This window comes from Camelus dromedarius, chromosome 1 (genome assembly GCF_036321535.1).
Source record: "Camelus dromedarius isolate mCamDro1 chromosome 1, mCamDro1.pat, whole genome shotgun sequence".
Classification (NCBI taxonomy): Eukaryota; Metazoa; Chordata; class Mammalia; order Artiodactyla; family Camelidae; genus Camelus; species Camelus dromedarius.
Window position 1 is genome coordinate 75,964,776 of NC_087436.1, and position 18,908 is coordinate 75,983,683.

At 36.2% G+C, this 18,908-nt stretch overlaps 1 protein-coding gene across 2 annotated transcripts in view; it reads left to right on the plus strand.

Annotated features, from left to right (window-relative positions):
- Window positions 1-18,908, plus strand: part of BMP2K (BMP2 inducible kinase) — a 119,432-nt gene that overhangs the window by 78,952 nt on the left and 21,572 nt on the right. For both annotated transcript variants that reach the window (XM_010983316.3, XM_064485663.1), the window contains exons 10-14: window positions 3,069-3,229; window positions 6,931-7,115; window positions 8,176-8,274; window positions 9,005-9,186; window positions 12,498-12,655. In XM_010983316.3, the coding sequence (XP_010981618.3) occupies window positions 3,069-3,229; window positions 6,931-7,115; window positions 8,176-8,274; window positions 9,005-9,186; window positions 12,498-12,655 (785 nt within the window). The remainder of the gene's footprint in view (window positions 1-3,068; window positions 3,230-6,930; window positions 7,116-8,175; window positions 8,275-9,004; window positions 9,187-12,497; window positions 12,656-18,908) is intronic.

Consider the following 18,908-nt stretch of genomic DNA (forward strand, 5'->3'; position numbering starts at 1 on the left):
GGAACGAGGGGGAGTGAGCCTGCAGCAGGCAGGCATTTCAAGCAAGAACAGCCTTTGGGAACCTGCAAGGCTGGGTTTGATAAGGGGATGTTCTACGGGAGTGGTGGGAAATGACTTGAACAGAATGCCAGTCAGGGCAACTTGGTTTATATGGCATGCTGAGAAATTTGGATTTTGGCCGTTAGGCCAGTGAATTTTCACCTTGTAGTCACTTCTGCTGTTTGGGACTTGGTTGTAAGATGTGTTACAAATATTCTATTATTTGCAAATTGTTGAAAAATCACTTGGGAATGACTTAGTTTTAAAAAAAAATATGGTGTTGCTCTAAGAAATATTATTCTTCACTTGAATTTAAAATATTCGTTTGAGTAAAAGTCGAAGGAGTAAAGTTACATCTGACTTGCAGGAATTCCAGGGTGACTGACAGTCTGTCTTATCTGTTGACACAGCCGTGCAATCGTAGGACTTGGCAGCAGCATTTTATTGTTACTTGTGTTTTCAAATAATTATTGTGTCAATGATTAAATCTTTAAGAAAATAGACATAGATTTTTAAAAAGCATGAGTCAACTGAATAAGGATGATGTTTTGAATATCATTTCACCATGACACAAGTTTTAGCCATATAATTATAAGCAGATGAAATAATGAAATAGTTAACTAAAATTCACAGTGCTAGTCATAGTATGTTAAGTCTATACATTATGTGTATTAAAAATAGGGTTTGTTGGTGCTTATTGATCAATAATATAAATTTAGTTTTTATTGATAGTATCAGTAAAGTACTTGGAAAATTTTTAAATGTTAAAAAGTTGTTAATTTTTTTTTTTTTTTATGTATAAGGCATATTTCCAGAGGGGAAATGGAGACATCTCTAAGTAGCTAGTATCATTATTTACATGTTTTAAAGCTTTTATGAGTATTATCTGCCTGCCCTACCCTTCCATCTGTGGCACTTTTGCTTTACTTCTTAAAAGCTCCCTACCTCCTTCCCCAGATTTACATCTGCTCTCCGGACTGTTAAACACACGAAACTTATGTGACTTTATCTTAAAGATGGGAGGGTTGAGAATCACTGTCCTGGCAGAAGGAAACAGTGAAGAATTTTAAGAGAGAGTTTGTAGTTTAGGAAGATTGTTCAGGTGATAGTGAGGGAGAAAGAAAAGAAAGGAAGAAGGAAAAACAGCTCTGGGTCTGCTGTAATAGTGCATATGAGGCTGCGTGGCTCCGAGTAACAGTAGTTACTCGGTCTTTCATTTTAGTTAAGTTTGTATCTTCACTTTGCCTAATCTGTCCAGGCATTTTCTTCCCATTTCTTCACACAGACTGCGTAGTTCCTTTCACTGTCTGATGGAATCATACTCATCTTTCATCTTCAGTTCTCACCTGAGCCTTCCCTAGCTGAGTTAGGTTAAAGGTAGAATTACTCCTCTATGAAACAATTGCCAGTGCTGGCTTGGTGTTGATTATTTTTACTGTTTTATGTTTTATTATATTTTCATAAACATCTGCCATATCTTCGTAGGTAGACTGTAACTTTGAAGGATGGATACTTCGCTGTATTTGCTGGATATCAGTAATAATTGCATAATAGATATTCGTACATTAGCAAAATAAATCAGGAAACAGTAGACTAAACAAAGTCTGCAGAATTCTAATATGCTTTCTAGAGGTTTGCTGTGCTCGTGTGTGTTGTGACTCCTCTATAGAGTGATTTAGAACAGGGACGAGGCCGGGTAAGGTCTGGCCTATACTTCCCACTTAATAAAGAATGGATAGACAAATAGAAATATTGTGTGTAATATTTTCCACAGTTTACTTGAGCTTGGAGGATACAGCATTGGTTTTAGTGCCCACATCCATAATTTGAACTCAATAAATACTTGATTAGGTTAAATTAGAGGTAATTGGTTATATGTATACATGATCTTTTATTGCCTTTTAGTTCAGTTTTCATATGACTTGTACCATCTCCGTCCCATATAAAACATAAATGTTTTTGTTTTTAGAAAACAGTACACACACAATGTATTTCTGACTTTCCAAAATCTTTTCATTCAATTTCACTTCTTGTCTTTCTTAGAAAGATAGGTGTTGACAGGGCTCCCTCTTGTGGTATCTGCAGATACAGGCAAGAACTGTAGATCTGTGCAGTTAACAATGGACAGGACTTTGTCTAAATGCAGCAGATGTGTGCTTGATAAAGCATGTGTATGCAAAAATGTTAAGTGTCAGATCATTTGAAAATGTGCTAAGGAACCTTAGTAAAGAGACTGCATTGCATTCCTTTTGAATAGTGAACATAGACCCTATTAAAGTATTTGAGTATTTGGAATTTATAGAAAGCAGGGTTCATAAATATGTAAGTGTAAGATTTTTTCCTGGCTTTTTTTTTTTTGAAAGAAAAGAAAATATCTGTATCTTCTCAAATTATATGTAGTGTCTCTTGCTTTTAAAACTATGTTTACACTTGACCACTCCCATCTGTGGCCTAAACTAAGAACTAGTGGGAAAAGTTTTATATAATTTCCATTCACTGTTTTAAGTAAAGCAAAGTTAAAGATCCAGCAAGTTGAATGTGAGTTGGTAGCTCCACCTTTTAATAGTTTTGGCTTCTTGCGTGTTACGCACCCTAGGGTGTGATCTTTTCTTTCTTAGGCTGAGAGTCTAAGCTAAGGGAGACGGTTATTGTTGCTTCTTGTTTTTATTTCTCTGACTGGTTTAGAAAGCTGGCTCTCGATTTTGCCCAAAACCTTATCGAGAAGGCTTCTGTTTGTTTCCTTTATTTTATCTCCTTAAGAGCAATCCTCTACTCTTTTCCTGCCAGCCTTAGTGGCTGACTGTGAATGATAGCATACCGGCTTGAGGAAACTGGTTAGGTTTATTTTTATTTACTTTCCTATCTTCATTAAACATTTAATGTTTGAAAAGGAGACAGGAAGAAGCCAAGAGGGCTAACATGGTCATTAATAATAATAAATAGGCATCTGTTGAAATAGATGCTTTATAAAACCAGTAATTTAGAAGTAATCCCAGTATTTGAAATGAAATGTGTTTTTTTTCTCGTAGAATAACAGATACCATTGGACCAACAGAAACCTCAATTGCACCAAGACAAAGACCAAAGGCCAATTCCACTACTGCCACTCCCAGTGTGCTGACCATTCAAAGTTCAGCAACCCCTGTTAAAGTCCCTGCTCCTGGTGAATTTGGTAACCACAGACCAAAAGGTAACATGCCCTGCCAACCTCATCCCCTTTGTAGTTAACTTAAACAAACCTTTTATGGCTTGATTTCCGAGCAATGTTAATTATTAGTGTTGTGGAGCAGATATATCACATCTGCTTTAAGAAACAAAGCTGCTGATGTCTGATAAACTCAACAAATTGTTTTCCTGAAGTTGTCAGCAAAGGAAAGTTACTGGCAATATGAAAGTGTGGTCCGAAAAGCTTACAATTTGCTTACCCCTAAAGTCATCAACTAGTGGGGTTTGAGGCTGATAATAAAGTTCAGGAGCATAGAAAATTCTGTATTGTATTGGAAAGGAGGAATTTGAAACTCTGGCCTTTCAAAGTTTTAATGTTAAAATGTTTCATTTAAAATGTTTTAAATTAGGATATACTAATGGTTAAAAGCCCACACTTTGAGTCTCATGAACCTAGATTTGAATCCTGTTTCTCCCTTTTTTTTTAATAATAGATGTTATGAAAATGCTAGTACCTATTTCATAGGATGGCTGTTGTGAGGGTTAAATGGCTGCTTAATATAATGCCTGCTGCATATGTCCTTAAGAGATGTTCACTATTAAGTACTATTTCTACTATTAAGTAAAGCAAATGCTCAGGGAAGGCAGTATTTATGTTACCAGATGTATTGCTGCATATATCTGTGGGGATCAGGAATACCAGATGGAGGAATATTCTATAGAAAAGGGAAAAAAGGAGAATTTAAAGTCTTTTGTGTTCACTGTTCTCTTCTGTAAAGTGGGAAAACATCTACTATTATTATTATGAAAAGAAAGTAGCAAGGTTCGTGGTATCCAGGAGAATTTTGTTTCCTAGGACACATTCAGTGATGGTTTTCTACTTTTTGGAGTTGGGGATCCTATTAGTCTTATCTGTCGTGTATTTTGATCCTCCAGCCAAAGACCACTAGGAACACACTTATAGTTGAATAAATTTGGTTTATTACTCTGATACCCTGGAAATCTGTGGGAGTGTCTCAGTAAGATGGTGTCTGAAAACTCTTATTAAAGGATTTGGGCTTGCTGTAGGTACTTTTGTGGAAGCAGGGTGTAATATCATTAGGTATCTTAAATTTTATCTAGAAGGAGGGAAGCAAAAGCCTCATTTGGAAATGAAGCAGCATTCAGTCGTGTTAGCCAGGGTTGGGAGAGGTTTGGCCATTTTTGTGGTTTGGACAGTGTTCCTGATTTTGTCAGCATTGAGACCTGATTAAGGGGTGGTCTTATCCTGATCCATCACAGGGTAGCCTTGTCTGGTGGTGGTGTTCTGTAAAACTGTTTGCATTTATCGGAAGAACACCACCACCTCACTGTGTCGGGCTTGCCTGTTGTCAGGGGCAGCATTTCTCTTTCTTACATACTTCCAGCTTCAGTTGGAAAAAAAAATACTCTTTTTCCCCCCTATATGTACATCTCTTAACATTTCTTTTCCTGTTAAATATTATATAAAAAGTAACACATGAATATATTTCTAAAAAATACTCATATAATACAGTAGTATTCAGAAAAATATAGATTTCCATTCTTTTTATTCCCAGAGTAAATTAGCAGCAGTTTGGTCCACATCTTCCCATTCATTTTTTATGTTCTTGCATGAATATACATAGATACAAATAACTCATGTTGGGTTAAACTCAAATGGATTCATACTATACATAGTTCTCCACAACTTGATTTTTTTAAACTTAATATACTGTAGAGAACTTTGCATATCAGTGCATATAGATCTATGTAGTTTTTAATAGATACGTAATATTCTACTGTATGAATGTCCCATAGTTTATAAAACCATTGAGTTAATTTCCAGTATTTGCTATTATTAATAGTGTTGTGGTAAACATCTTTATCATCATACTCTTGATTTCCATCTAAGAGAATTTTTCTGAGGAAGATAATAAAAAGTACACTCATTTAAAATTTGTCTGATATGACCAAATTGCCATCAAAAGAGGACTTAAGAAATTTTTGTGACAGCACCATTCACAGTGTGAGTGTCCTTTTGCTCCTGTCCTTGCCAACACTTGACAGTATTGGTTTTTAAAAATTTTCCCTATTGATAGGGGAAACATTTTTGGTTTTATTTTAATATTCCTTATTAACAGGACTCTTTAATGTTTACTGACCATTTGATTTCTTCTATGAATTGTCTTTTGTAATTTTCTGTGAGATTGTTTGACTTTTATTTTTTATTGCCTCAAAGGTTTTATTTTTATGTATTCTGAATATTAGTCCATTGCCAAATATATTTTCTTCCAGTTTATCATTTGTCTTTAACGTCACTTGTGAATTCACTTAACTTCTGTGAGGCTCAGTTTCATCCTTTGCAAATCGGGGAATAACAGTATAAGAACTTGATGACATTCTTGCAAGCACTGTTTTCATGTGGGGTTGTTGTGATGCTGTTTGGGAGTTCTCTAGTGCTCAGTGGACTTGGCTTGGGAAGCAGGGAGCTCTCTTCCGCTCGATAACACTAAAGAGAAGTCACAGTTCGTGGGGTCGAAGGCGAGTTCTATAAGGCACTGCATGAAGACCATTGGCTTGTGTTGGGCTTCACCTGCAGCCACACGTGTCCTCCAGTTAGACATCAGGGCCTTGAATGATGAATGTACAGCTGAGGAGATGAACTTTTTCATACTCTTCTGACTGGGAAGAAAGACGCTTAAAAGGCTAATGGTGGTTATGTCTGTGTGGCAGAATTATGGTTTTAATTTTCTTCCTTGTACTTTTATAAACATTTTCAAGAATAATTAAAATAAATGTACATTTGTCTTATAATTGGAAGAATTAGAAATAGTTATAGAAGGATTTTCATACAGGTGTTGGTTTAAGGCCTGTGGAGTGTTGAAGACATTAACACTGATAAGAAAGAATCTTTCTCTCCCTCCTTGCGCTCTCCTTCCTTTTCGCCCCTTAGGACTAGGTACTCATATTTCAATTTACAGTGACTTGTTGAAAGAGAATACAGAAATTACAGTAGATTGCATTTCCTCTTTTTGATGTTGTCTGTCTCATCCTTTTCTGTTTATTTCAAAAGTTTATTCATAGAATTTCCCTAGGATAAGATTTACAAAGCTTAGACATAAATACCCTTTTAGGAGACGGTGTTAGTAGATTCACGACAGTAGCATTTATTAAATATCTGTTATATAAAAAGTTCTTTGGAGGGCTAACCGGTAAATAAGTCTTTACCTTACCCCTCAGGGGCCCTGGTTAGGAAATAGCCATTTAAACAATGAATGTGTGTGAGGCAGAATGAAACGTTATAAACTTAGCGGAAGCGTTAGATGAAGAACAAGGAAGAGAGTTGCGAGCTCCAAAGGATAAGAATTGCAGTGGGTGGAAAGTGGCAGGGAGTCATGTCAGCAAAGACACAGACTCATAATGTGCATGGTACAGGTGAGAAGTCTGGAGCGTTTCAAACTGACTTGGCCGGTGCGTTCATGAGATGAAGGATGAAAGAGGACGTGTTTCTAAGATGTGAACTTGTTCACGAGTTGTTGCTGACAAAGTTAGCTTTCATGGGTACTTTTAGTAAATAATCCCTTTAGACCATATGCACATGGAAGTTTCTATAAAATGAATGTAGGAATGCCTTGGTTAATGATGATCTAAATGAGTGTTTTGAAGTCGAGCCGTTTTACTGAAATTGCGAGCACGTTAATGACAGTTTGGGGAAACCCCTTTTAGGAGCGCTGAGACCTGGCAGCGGCCCTGAGACTTTACTGGGCCAGGCGCCCCCGCAGCAGCCCCCGCAGCAGCATCGGGTCCTGCAGCAGCTGCAGCAGGGAGACTGGAGGCTGCAGCAGCTTCACGTGCAGCACCGCCGCCCTCACCTGCAGCAGCAGCAGCTTCAGGATGCGTACGTGCAGCAGGTAACTCTTCTGCTACTTCGGGCATGGAAGTTGTGTGGTGACATTCACGGGGCTCTTGACGATCAGTAAATTCCCTTTTGTACCGTGGGTACCTTGGACTCTAGATTGAAGTAAGCGTTTTGCTCAATTTCCTGATTATTAAAGATGTATTTTATTTGCATTCTGTGAGATACTTAAGAATACTGTGCTGAAATAGGTTGCATCATGGATTTATGAAGCAAAGACTGTTCATCAGTCATTTGGCCTCTTGAATAAGTACTGCGTTTTATGATGGATATTATCTTTTTCAGGTTACATTTTGAGTTCAGATATACAGACTAATAATGTTACTGTTGGAAGGTGATACTAGGCTTTCAAAAGTAACATTGTCTTGGATTTTTTGTTTGTTTTTCTTTTTTTGCCTGTGTTAGGGTGTGTGTGTGTGTGTGTGTGTGTGTGTGTGTGTGTGTGTGTGTATAGAGGTGGCATTTAGAATTGGAAGTAGGAAAAAATGACCTCAAGTTCTGTTCTGTCCTTTACCTCATCAGACCCTGCACATATCTAGTTTCACTAAACTATTTTAAATTTAATAACTGTCATCATTGTCCTTCATCATTTCCTAAAATATTTTTGAACCAGTTATATGCATGACACTTCTCATGGGGTACCCATCCTCTAGTCTTGACTGAGAGACCCAGAGTCAAGGGTGGTTATGTAGGGGTGCCATTGGATGGCCAGAAGATGTCAATGAAGGGGAGGCAGGGGAGAGTGGGGATTTCTGGACTCAGGGGTCTTCATCAGCTGGTGAATGTGTTTAGGTTTAGGTTTCTTCCAAACATCCTTAGACTGTGCTGGAAATGGTTTTAGTTGAGTCTGTTATGTTTCATTGATAATTTGGAAACCAGTTCCAATAAGCAGATTTAAGTTATAGTTGCTTACTAACTATAGCTATTTCATATCAGTGTCTGGACTATTGGGTACCCAAGTCGTTGGTTACAGTAAGATCAGCACTTTAAAAAAGAAAGACTGTGGCACAAAAAAAGCATGAATAAAGTTGATGAACTTGTTTTTCTAATCACAGTATCAACACGCAATGCAACAGCAGCAGATACTTCAGCAACAGTTTTTAACGCATTCGGTGTATCAGCCACAGCCTTCCGCATCACAGTATCCTACAATGGTAGGTGCTATATAATTTCTAGGGATGTCTCTCTGAGTATACATTCTAGTATTGGAATTCACAGTGTGAATGGCATTTTTCATTACTTAATAATTCAAAATCAACTCAAGTTAGTTAATTAACATGTATTGTAACAAAGCCAGCCATGTATTCTCACACAGCTTAAACTGACCTGAACTATCTATATCTGTATCTATATCTCACACCTGGATTTGGAACATCATAACTAACAGTATTTTTCTCTTATAGTATAGGGAAATTATTGATTACCCAGGATCTTTTGCCATATATCTTTTTCATTTGGCAAATGTCTGTTGAATTTAAAAAAAAAAAGAGGAAAGAATCCCAAGGAAAATTGCATTTGCTTCCAAGAATAGTTTGACCTTTCTTTACAGCAACCACCATACCAAGTGACTTTAAGCTACTCTATTGTTTTTTCCTTAAATTATTTAAAGGAGAATTTTTGAATTCTGCCAGGTGAGCCTAACTGTGCAGCTGCTTCTTTTTTTTTTAATTGAGGTATAATTGACATAACATTATGTTAGTTTCAGGTATATGAAGTAATAATGTGATATTTGTGTGTATCACAAAATGATCATGACAATAAGTCCACCTGAACAACTTCTTAAATAGATTTATTCCACCTTGCTATAGTGTTCTGGTAGTAAGCTGCTCATTCAGCTTCAGTGACCTTGAGTGTTGTTTTGTATAACAGCATTTTCTGTTTCAGATGCAGCAGTATCAGCAGGCTTTCTTACAGCAGCAAATGCTAGCCCAACATCAGTCGTCTCAACAGGCATCGCCGGAATACCTTACCTCCCCTCAAGAGTTCCCACCAGCCTTAGTGGCCTACACTTCATCGCTTCCAGCTCAGGTTGGAACCATAATGGACTCCTCTTATGGTGCCAACAGGCAAGTGTTTTTCCAGTGAATGCAAAGGAGATTATTGTGAAAGTGGGTGTTCCCGTGGAGTGCAGTCACTAAGTGGCTCCTGAGCTGGCTTAGAGTCCATCCTTCTGAGAGTTCCCCTTCTCTTACGGGTGCTCTCTGCTGGTCCCTGTGCATCTCTTTCACCCTTTCCATTTTCATCAGTTAATTCTGCTATGTGCAGATAAGGCTTAGCAACACCCAGCAGCGTTTAAGGCTAAGAAAACTATTAGCTCATATGTTAAGACGTTTCTTTATCATTTCAATAGAAGCAAAACTCTAATGAACTACTTTAGTAGTTAAAAAAAAAACCCATGTAGACAAGCTAATTTAACTTTTTCTACTTATATGTTATTTTTAATTAATTTGATAGTATTTATACTCATAGAGATTGCCTAATTTGGTTTAATTTAAACAGGTGCAAAAAGTTGTAATGAGTCATTTGGTTCTTTCTAAAGATGATATGATACGGCAGGCTTATTGTTACCACAGCCATAGTGCATTTTGGTTATTTATGTACCGTAGTTAGTGGAGTTAACTTTTCATTGATAGTTCATATTGAAAACATCACAAGAAGTTAAACAACTGTGATACAACTGTGTTCAAACTTAGCTTTTTTATGAGGTATGCTTCAGGGTTTTGTAATTAAGAATCTTTTGACCCTCATGAATACATCCTGATAGTTTTAAATACATAGGAGGGAGTAGCTGTTAGAACTTTGGTCACTAGAACACTAAAGAAATTCTCACATAACACTTTTTGAGGATATGAAATGTTAGCTGGTGTCTACAAGCTTTGGCTGGGTTGGGTGTGCGAAACAGTGACATCAGTAGTGTGGTGGTCACTGAGCATGTCAAGAGTGGTTGGAGTTTGCAGTTTGCTATAGTATATCTCCCAGCCCGTGTGTGTGTGTGTGTGTGTCGGTGTGTGTATATGTGTCGGTGTGTGAAAGAAAAGAGGTGCAGGGATTGAAAGAGTGAGAGAAAGGATTGGAGGGGAAGGAGGATAGGAGAAAAGAAATGGATTTATTGAAGTGCTTTCCTAAATCAAAAATTGACGTGCGTGAATTAGAACAAGTAAGTATGTCTGTAAGTGGAGAGCAGGGCGTAAGACCAAAGGCTCGTTTAAAGACCCAGAGCAGTATTTGCCAAACTCTTTGTCATTTGCCTACTCTAGTTGTGCTTTTTTGATTTACTCATGTAACTTTTTTCTTTAATAAATTAATAGCACTATTGTGAATAACACTAAAACAAATAATATACATTTTAAACAAATTAAATCCACTAAAATATAATCTGTGAAATACAAGTAGCAATCTAATAAATTAACAAAAAAAGACATACCTACAAATAAGTCCTCTAGGGATAAGAATAGAATAGTTTTTATTCTTCATTAAAAACAGGGTATTCTGCTTGATATTAAGATACTGATGAGGCTGTTGTATTAATTAATGATTGATTTTTTTTTTTACTTTTGATGTTAACTAGCATCAAAAATTGTATCTCGTGTTTGTAGTTGGAAAATGCAAAGATATTAAACTGTCTTCTCTGACACAGCATATATACTTATGTATACTTTGTACTGGGAAGACCAGCCTCTGGAAGCAGAGTTGTGTTCCTGATGAGAATGAAGTCATGAATTAGAAACCCTGCATGAGAGAATTCATGCCAGTGTCCCATAGCTTCTCTACTACCTGAACTTCTGATTAGTTATGAAGGAAGATGAGTATCTAAAGATTTGGGGCACACATGGTATGCAAGGTGCTGATACCTGTAACTTATGTGTGTTCCCAAAGTACTGCCTACTTAATCTCATCTTCAGTTAATGCTGTTCATGAAGCCACAGGTGTGATATGTTAGATAAGTATGTTTCCTAATTTCTGTGTGACTTTAAAAAGAGTCAGGTTATCATCAAAATCAGCTTGCACACCCCAGTTTGGAAAACATTGGGTTGGGTATCTGTGAAAGTGTATAGGACTTATTTTACTCCGCTTCTGTGAAATTATGAAATTATCCCAGGAGATAGGAGGGTGGAACAGGAAAGGGAGGTGTTTTAGGACTCTGAAAGTCCTTGAAGATAGTTTTGGAATTAGAGATGAGGTTCTGTCTTGTGGAGGCAGGCTTAGACCTTGGCCGCTGATGCATTCCCAGAGTGAGTGCTAAACTGAATTATATTTATTATTAAGATATCTAAGTTATATTTATTAAGAACGACTATCTAGTCTTCCTTAATAGATCAGTTATCATATGTATTTTCCTCTTGCTTTTAGTAAGTGTTCATACATTCTGTTCTTGTCTCAGCTTTACTGAAGAGGCTTGGGCTAGAAGATTAAGTGTGCAACTTTTGCCCTTTCTTCTCTTTAAAGACCTGTGTGATGGCAGTGGAAGTGAGCTCCCAAGGGGGAAGGAGAATTTAAGAGGATGAGTCAAGGCTTGAAAAACTGAGATACTTCTTTAGAAGTGCATACATTCTCCCTCCGCTACCAATGTTAGAAGGTCTGGATCGGAATCATGAAATGAACGTGACAAATTTGTGACACTGCCTCGTGCCTGTGCTGCATTTCCAGGATGAGTTGAGGGGGAGGCACCCACGAACTCTTAGATTAAGAAGTCTTTAGACTCTCATCTTCTCTTAAAAGTCAAGAGACCTTTTGATACTTTAATAGAACCAGTGGTCCTAGGCTCCAGACTATGTAGGTATTTTAAGCATCATAAATAACTTATTATATAGAAAGTGACCCTCATCTAGTTTTAGGCAATTCATAAAGCAGTGCAAGCAGTTCTCCTTTTGTTGGTGGCTGTACAGAGGATGCCTTTGTCAAATGGAAAATTATTGTGGTGTCTCAGCGTGACCAGGACATAAAATACCTTATTCAGTCGTGATTTTAGGGTGATACTGTTTCATATGGCAACTGGTTTTCACTTTAAGGTTTATTCACTATGATAATAAAAGTTAATATTTTTAAGTGCTTATTTATTTATGTTCTCTGTTTTTCGTGTATTAAACCATTTAATCTTCTCAGTTACCCTATGAGGTAGACACTGCTGCTCCTGTTTACAGGTGAGGAAGTTGAGACCTGAGAGGTTAAGGAGCGTGCCCAGGGTACGCAGCTAGTGACCTTTATGGAGGTGATGCAAATCCCAGCTGGTCTTCCTCCCAATCCATGCCCTTATCTGCCACCTCCATCATGATAAAATGATCTGCTTTTCCAAATATCTATAAAGTATGAACCAGGACACTTTAAAACTTCAATTCTAACTTTTTTCTCCTTTTTCCTCTCTTAATTATTACTGTAGGTCAGTTGCTGATAAAGAGGCAGTTGCAAATATTACAAATCAGAAGAACATCAGTAACCCACCTGATATGTCAGGGTGGAATCCATTTGGAGAGGATAACTTCTCCAAGTTAACAGAAGAGGAACTGTTGGACAGAGAATTTGACCTTCTAAGATCAAGTAAGGGACACTTGAAGGCTTATTTTGCTTCGCAGTAAAATAACAGCTCTATAATTATTCAGCAAGGCCAAAGACTGTTTTGGGGTGGTAAATAGAAAATTCTTTTTGTGCATTTGAGGGCAAAATTCAGGCCATCTTCTTTTACATATACTAGCGAACTATGTTGTGTGCATTAGAAATCAATTGCTTGATAGTAGCTGTTAAACCCAAGATTGCTGATAATATGCTGATTCCTAACACTTAAATACTGCGTATCTTTGAATGTTAATTCAGAATATCTCCAAAACGTGGATAACAATGTTCAAATAAAAAGGGAGACTTTAGTATCTTGCCTTACTAATCATTTTGCAGCTCTGTTTCCTTGCACACCCAATAGAAGATACTGTGGGTCTGAGATGCCCTTTGAAAGTGCCTGAAAGAAAACATGGGCTGCTGCATTATGTTAATGTCTTGTAATGCCCTTTTAACGAGCGGTGACATAAAAGGGCTGCTTTGTTGTCCGGTATGGCAAAAGTGAAATAAATTCTTTTCCGTTTTAAATCAGATATCTCAATGTTTTTACTTGAAATCATTGCCTTTTCTTAAACTGCCTAATATATATGTCAAGCCTCACCGTACATGTTTTAGAAAAGTTTTTTTTTTTGGAGAATGAATGTGTGGAGTGTTTTGAGGAAGTTGCAAAACAGGAGCAAAAAGCTCACTCCTGGAGTATGGAGGTAATTGTCAGGTTTCTGAGACTTGTGTGTATATGTGTGTGTGCATGGGTGCCAAATGTGTTTTCCCATTTTGCGTGTGAAAAGGAGGTCTTAATGGTCCCTAGGTATAGTTCCTAGTTTCTGTTTTGTTTTGGGGAACTGGCCTTATGAGAATGTTTATTAGATGAAATGCTTTGTTCCAAATTGGTATATATTTTATGTAAAGTTTATAAATGCCCTGAATTCATGTAAGGGTAGTTGTTTGGAATTTAAATTTGTATTTTACATATTGGTTATATGATATTGAAGAACATTAAATTGATGATGAAGTACAGATATAAAAACGAGTTCTGAGCCTTTAATAAAGGTTTGTTAACTTTGATAAAACCAATCTTACTTTTTTTTTATTAAAAAATTTTTTTTTAAACCACAACTTTTTTTGTTCGGCATTTTTCCTACAATTTATATTGAGTGCTCCCAAAAGCAAGGTTTTAAAAAAGGAAATAAGGAATCTCTTTATATTGGGAAGATGGCAGGGAGATACAGGAAATAACCAATTATTATAATTTATGGGATTAATTTTAAAGCAAAAGGTAAAAATAAAATATTCATTTTAATGTGTCTTGACCAGGATGGTAACTAAAGGTTTGCTAAATCAGAATTTTCTACTCCTTAGGTAAAAAGTTCCTCCTTCCACCTTAAAAAAAAAAAATCTATTATGGTATGGGTATAGTAGTCACATTATCTTGTACCTTATAAAAATGTTATTGTAAGCTCCGTAGAATTTGTAGTGATACCCAAATGTTAGTTACTGTGCATTGGCAAGAGTGGCATGTACACCTAACTTCATAAAAATTGGGTTTAGCATGCAGAACTCTTAACCAGCTATTTGCTTTCAAACTTCAAGGTCAGATTACATGTGTAATTTGTGTATGTATTTGTACACACATGCGTATGCCAAAGAAAGTTCAGGCTTCATTGCAGTATTAATTATGGAAAGATAATAAGTTCCAAATGAAAGTGTAGGAGGAACCTTATCTGAAGGTTAGACTTGGAGCAACTTAGCCATTTGGAAAACTGCCCAGATGGCCCCTGAGCTACTGAAATCACTGTCACTAGGCTGATGTACTTAAATGGGTACATAGTATAAGAAAACATGAATTCTGATACCTGGCCATGTCATTTAACTAGGTTTAATCTCCCTAAAGTCACTAACTGCTGTCTCATTAACTCACTTATAAACTGGGTATAATGATACTTACCTCATAGGCTTGTCAAGAAAATTAAATAAAATCGTATCTTTAAAGAGTCTGGACATTTCATAAAGGCCACTTCTGCTTTTCTCACCTTCTGTGTAAGCCTTTGGGTGTTGACTTCTGAATTTATTGCCTGATAACCAGCATTTTAAGATTATATCTAAATTATCAAGTTTCTCAGCTGGCAATTAAAAAACCAAATAGAAGGGGCTTTGTGGGCAAACACATCAATAGTGGAAGTGACATATGACAGCATGGAAGGAGATGGAAAAATGCCTGTTTTTCTCTTAATCATTGATAGTCATAATAATGGGGTTCAAAGAGGTGAACTGTCTTTAATGAAGTTTCTAAAGGAATCAATAATGTATAGAATATAGTTTAGAAGGATTTTCTCCCAAATCTGGCTGAATTGTAATAGTCATCTTTAGCACCTCTTTCACTCACAGGCAATAAGGTATCTAATATTTGATCTACTTGATAGGGTTTAAATTACAGGAATGGGCAAAAGACCTCTTCCAGAACCTTGAGGTGCAGTAGGACTATCGGTGTCATGAAAATTGATTGCTGGTCTTTACTGGTTGGCTCCTCTGTCCCTGTCAACTTTTTCCAAAACCAATGAGTAAATTATTGATGTGTTTGAAATATCAAATTCATCTTTTTCCTTAGCACAGATATTTATCAACAATTTTCTAAAGTCCTTTTGAAGATAACTTACATTTTGCTTATGAAAGCTTTCCAGTGAGAAACTGAGTACCTTTATGTATGGTTCTTAAAAATGTAGCCATTGCCATGTAATGATTGTTCTGCATGAAACAGTGCCACTGGGACATGGTTATTTATTTAAAGAAAAAAGAAATGCTGTCTAGGATGCTGTTTACTTGTTGTATTATTCAGAAGGTAATTTAAAAATTATATTTTGAGATACTAAAATTCCAAAATAGTGGTAGTTGGTAACAAAAACTGTTTCTTAGTGATCTTTAAGAAAACGGTTGAATCCAGCTGGCAAAGGGATTTAACATGTAAAATATAAACCTGATTCTTCTTGTTTTGGCTTTCAGTGTAACTGAATATTATTTATGGTTCAGAATTTTTTACCTGTTCCTATTTAAGACCAAAACATTAAATTGAAATTAAGCATTGTTAATAAAGCTAGTCTCAATTTTATATATAATATATATATATATAATATATAAAATATATATATATATTTTAAGTTTAAGTTTGTATTTTTCATGGTCTTTTGTATCAGAATATCCAGATTAGTATGTAAACTTTAGAAATCTAATTGTCATAATATTTAATACATTAAACACTAATTAGAATACAGGTGTTTGCTGTGGGAAATCTTTTTAACTTGCATTTATTCAAATAGTTGTGTAGCTCTTAATATTAATTAAAAGTAATACTTAATGGAATATTATTTTCTTGTTAATGGATTTATTGTTTCTGTTTACATTTGCATCAGAATAACTAAGGGGAAGAGTAGAAGAAATTGAAGACTGTGGCTGCTTTGCAAATTCTACTGAATGTGTTGGTTTTTTTCCTCTGAAGCCACAGTGTGAAATAGATACAAACTTCTGTATATATAATTAGTTTGTTGTAAAACATGAACTATCACCATTTCAAGCTAATTCAGACCTATCATTGTTCCTTTAGTGCAGAATAACAGAACTTTTCAGGTATTTTAGAACAGTATTAGAAGTATCAGGTGAATACTGTACTTTTTAGTCTTATTCATTAACCGTTTGGCTATTCAAGCCTTTATCCGTTTAAGCTGCTGAATTAACTTTTTACAGTATATTAATCGTCTGATGATATTATGAAATACCCTTTGATTCAAGGATTTTAAATCCTATATTTTTGCCATCTTTGTCAATTAAAATTCTTGAAAAGATACTGTCTTTATTCACCACACAACTCTTTTAGGGAGGCAGGAAGAGGTAAGTTTCATACGTTGGACAAAACAGGCTCAGGTTTTGCTCTAATGAAAACCTATTCTTTGAAAATGGAACTTAGATACATCTTAGGAGTAACTCTGTATTTGAAAAATAACTCTGCCACTTTGTTAGTTTTTATTTATAGGTAATTGATAATTTAAAAAATTAATGTGTATTTTTATTTTTTTAATTTTGTGCCCTGGGACCCAGATTATCATGTGAACTTTAGAAATCTAAATGATTTTTAAAAAATCCTCCATGGGAAAATTGGTGCTCTGTTTTGTGGAACAATGAGAACATGATTCATTTTATAGTGAGTTTATTCTGATTCCTGTTTTGAAATAATTGGATAAATGAACTTTGTATAGAACACTATCTTCCTATTTTTAATTATGGGGATCCCATATAAAAAAATACTTGTTTACCCCTACAAGATAGTGTTTGTACTCTTGTCATAATGACATGATGCTTTTTATACATTTGCCATGACTTTATCATAGATGGATGGAGATAATACACCACAGCATGAGGATTCAAAGAACCTTAGTGGTAACTTAGCATTTTTATCTGCTGGGAACAATTGGGAACAAGTGATTTATAAACCTGGAGAGTATGTTAATATGTAGATTTCTAAGATCCTACTCAGATCATCTGATTCATTAGGTCAGTTATAGGGCCCAGGTAACTTCATTTTATACAGGAATCCTGGCAATTATGATGCAGATGGTTTAGGAAGGGAATCTGGTCCTAATTTAGACCTAAATACCTATATACTTATATATAAATATATGTATCCTTATATACTCGGTCTCAATATTCAAGAATGAAGGATCTTGGGCATTGATAGGCTGTGGCTTTCACTCTGAGGTAGTCTCTCCCATTTGTCCATCGCCAGTGTCTTTTTGCTTTGTCCTCACTCTTTTGTACACCAGAATTTGGGAGATGGAGGAAGGATAGGGGGCAGTCCAGGAGGTCTCTGATACAAGGAATAAACCCTGGTTTTACAGTTGCTCTATAAAGGTACCCAGAGCCCAATAAAATTGGTAACCCACAGGCATCCTCTGTGACTCAGTGAATCTTAGGCCTCTCCTTAAGGTCAGGTTGTGGCTTCCCACCACAATAAATTAAAGACCCTTGGTTATATAAAGTGTTCTCCAACCTTATTTTTTTCAGAAAAGCGCTATGAAACTAAGTTCTTCTCAATGCGAGTCGGACAACAAAATATGAAAGAAGCATTTTTTCATAGTACAATCACCATTTGTTACTGATTTCCTGAATTAAATATACAGTTAGTATCTTGAAAAAGAACACCTAAAGTAAATTTTCATTGTTATCCATTTCTCTATTGGATTTAAAAAGAGCCTCTTAAGTTTTGGAAGTTTCATTTGTGAATAAATCAGTTATCAGACGAGTTGCCTTAAGATATTAGTTAGTGCTTCAACAAAATTTTAAGTTAAAATTTTAGACAACCCAAAGTTTCACGTGGACGTTGCAGAATTAGTTTTAGCCATACAAGCGGATAATTGTGTAGTGATGGTGTTTAAAGAATCGGTTGTCCATAGCAAGAATGAAGTATTTTCAGGATATTGTAGACTCTAGGCTGTGGCCTACTCACGAATGTGCTCCCTGGACCAGCAATGTCACATCATCTGGGAGCCTGTTGAAGTGCAGAATCTCAACATCTGTTCCAGCACCATCCAGTCTGACTCTGCATTTTAACAAATCCCTGAGTGGTTAGAATGCACGTTAAATTTGAGAAGCACTGTTCTAAGAGATTGCTGCTTTCACTGGGGGCTTTTGCTTCACTCTGTGCTTATAAGTCATTTTTTAGAGAATTCTGTTTGGATTCTCCCTTCCCATCTTGTAATCCGTTAGAACTCAAATGAAACCAGCATAATTTACCCATATAATTCCTTAAATATGAGAAGTATAGTCCTGGGAATGTTTAAAATATCTGTAAGGGCAGATTGGGCCCCTAATTGTATGTTTGATTACTAAGAATCAGAGGATAGATAGACATCTTATAAAATCTGGAAGTTCTCAACTGATAAAGTGCCTGAAGTGTGCAGAGATTAAGAACAGGGGAAAGTACTCACTACCAGGGAATTAAGGTACTTCAGTAACTCTACTTCAGACACAGCAGACCCGGCGCTGCTGCCAGCCTTTGCTTTAGCTCTTCCTCTGCCTGGCGTGATCTTCCCCAGGGGTCATCTACTCCCGCCTCCTTGGGGTCTTTTCTCACCTGGTACCTATTAGAACCACTCTGTTACTGCAGCCTGTGCCCACTCCCTTAGTTGCTTTTAGGTTGTCTACATTTTTCTTTCTAGCTTTTTTCTTTTTAAACATACTGTCCATATTTCTCATT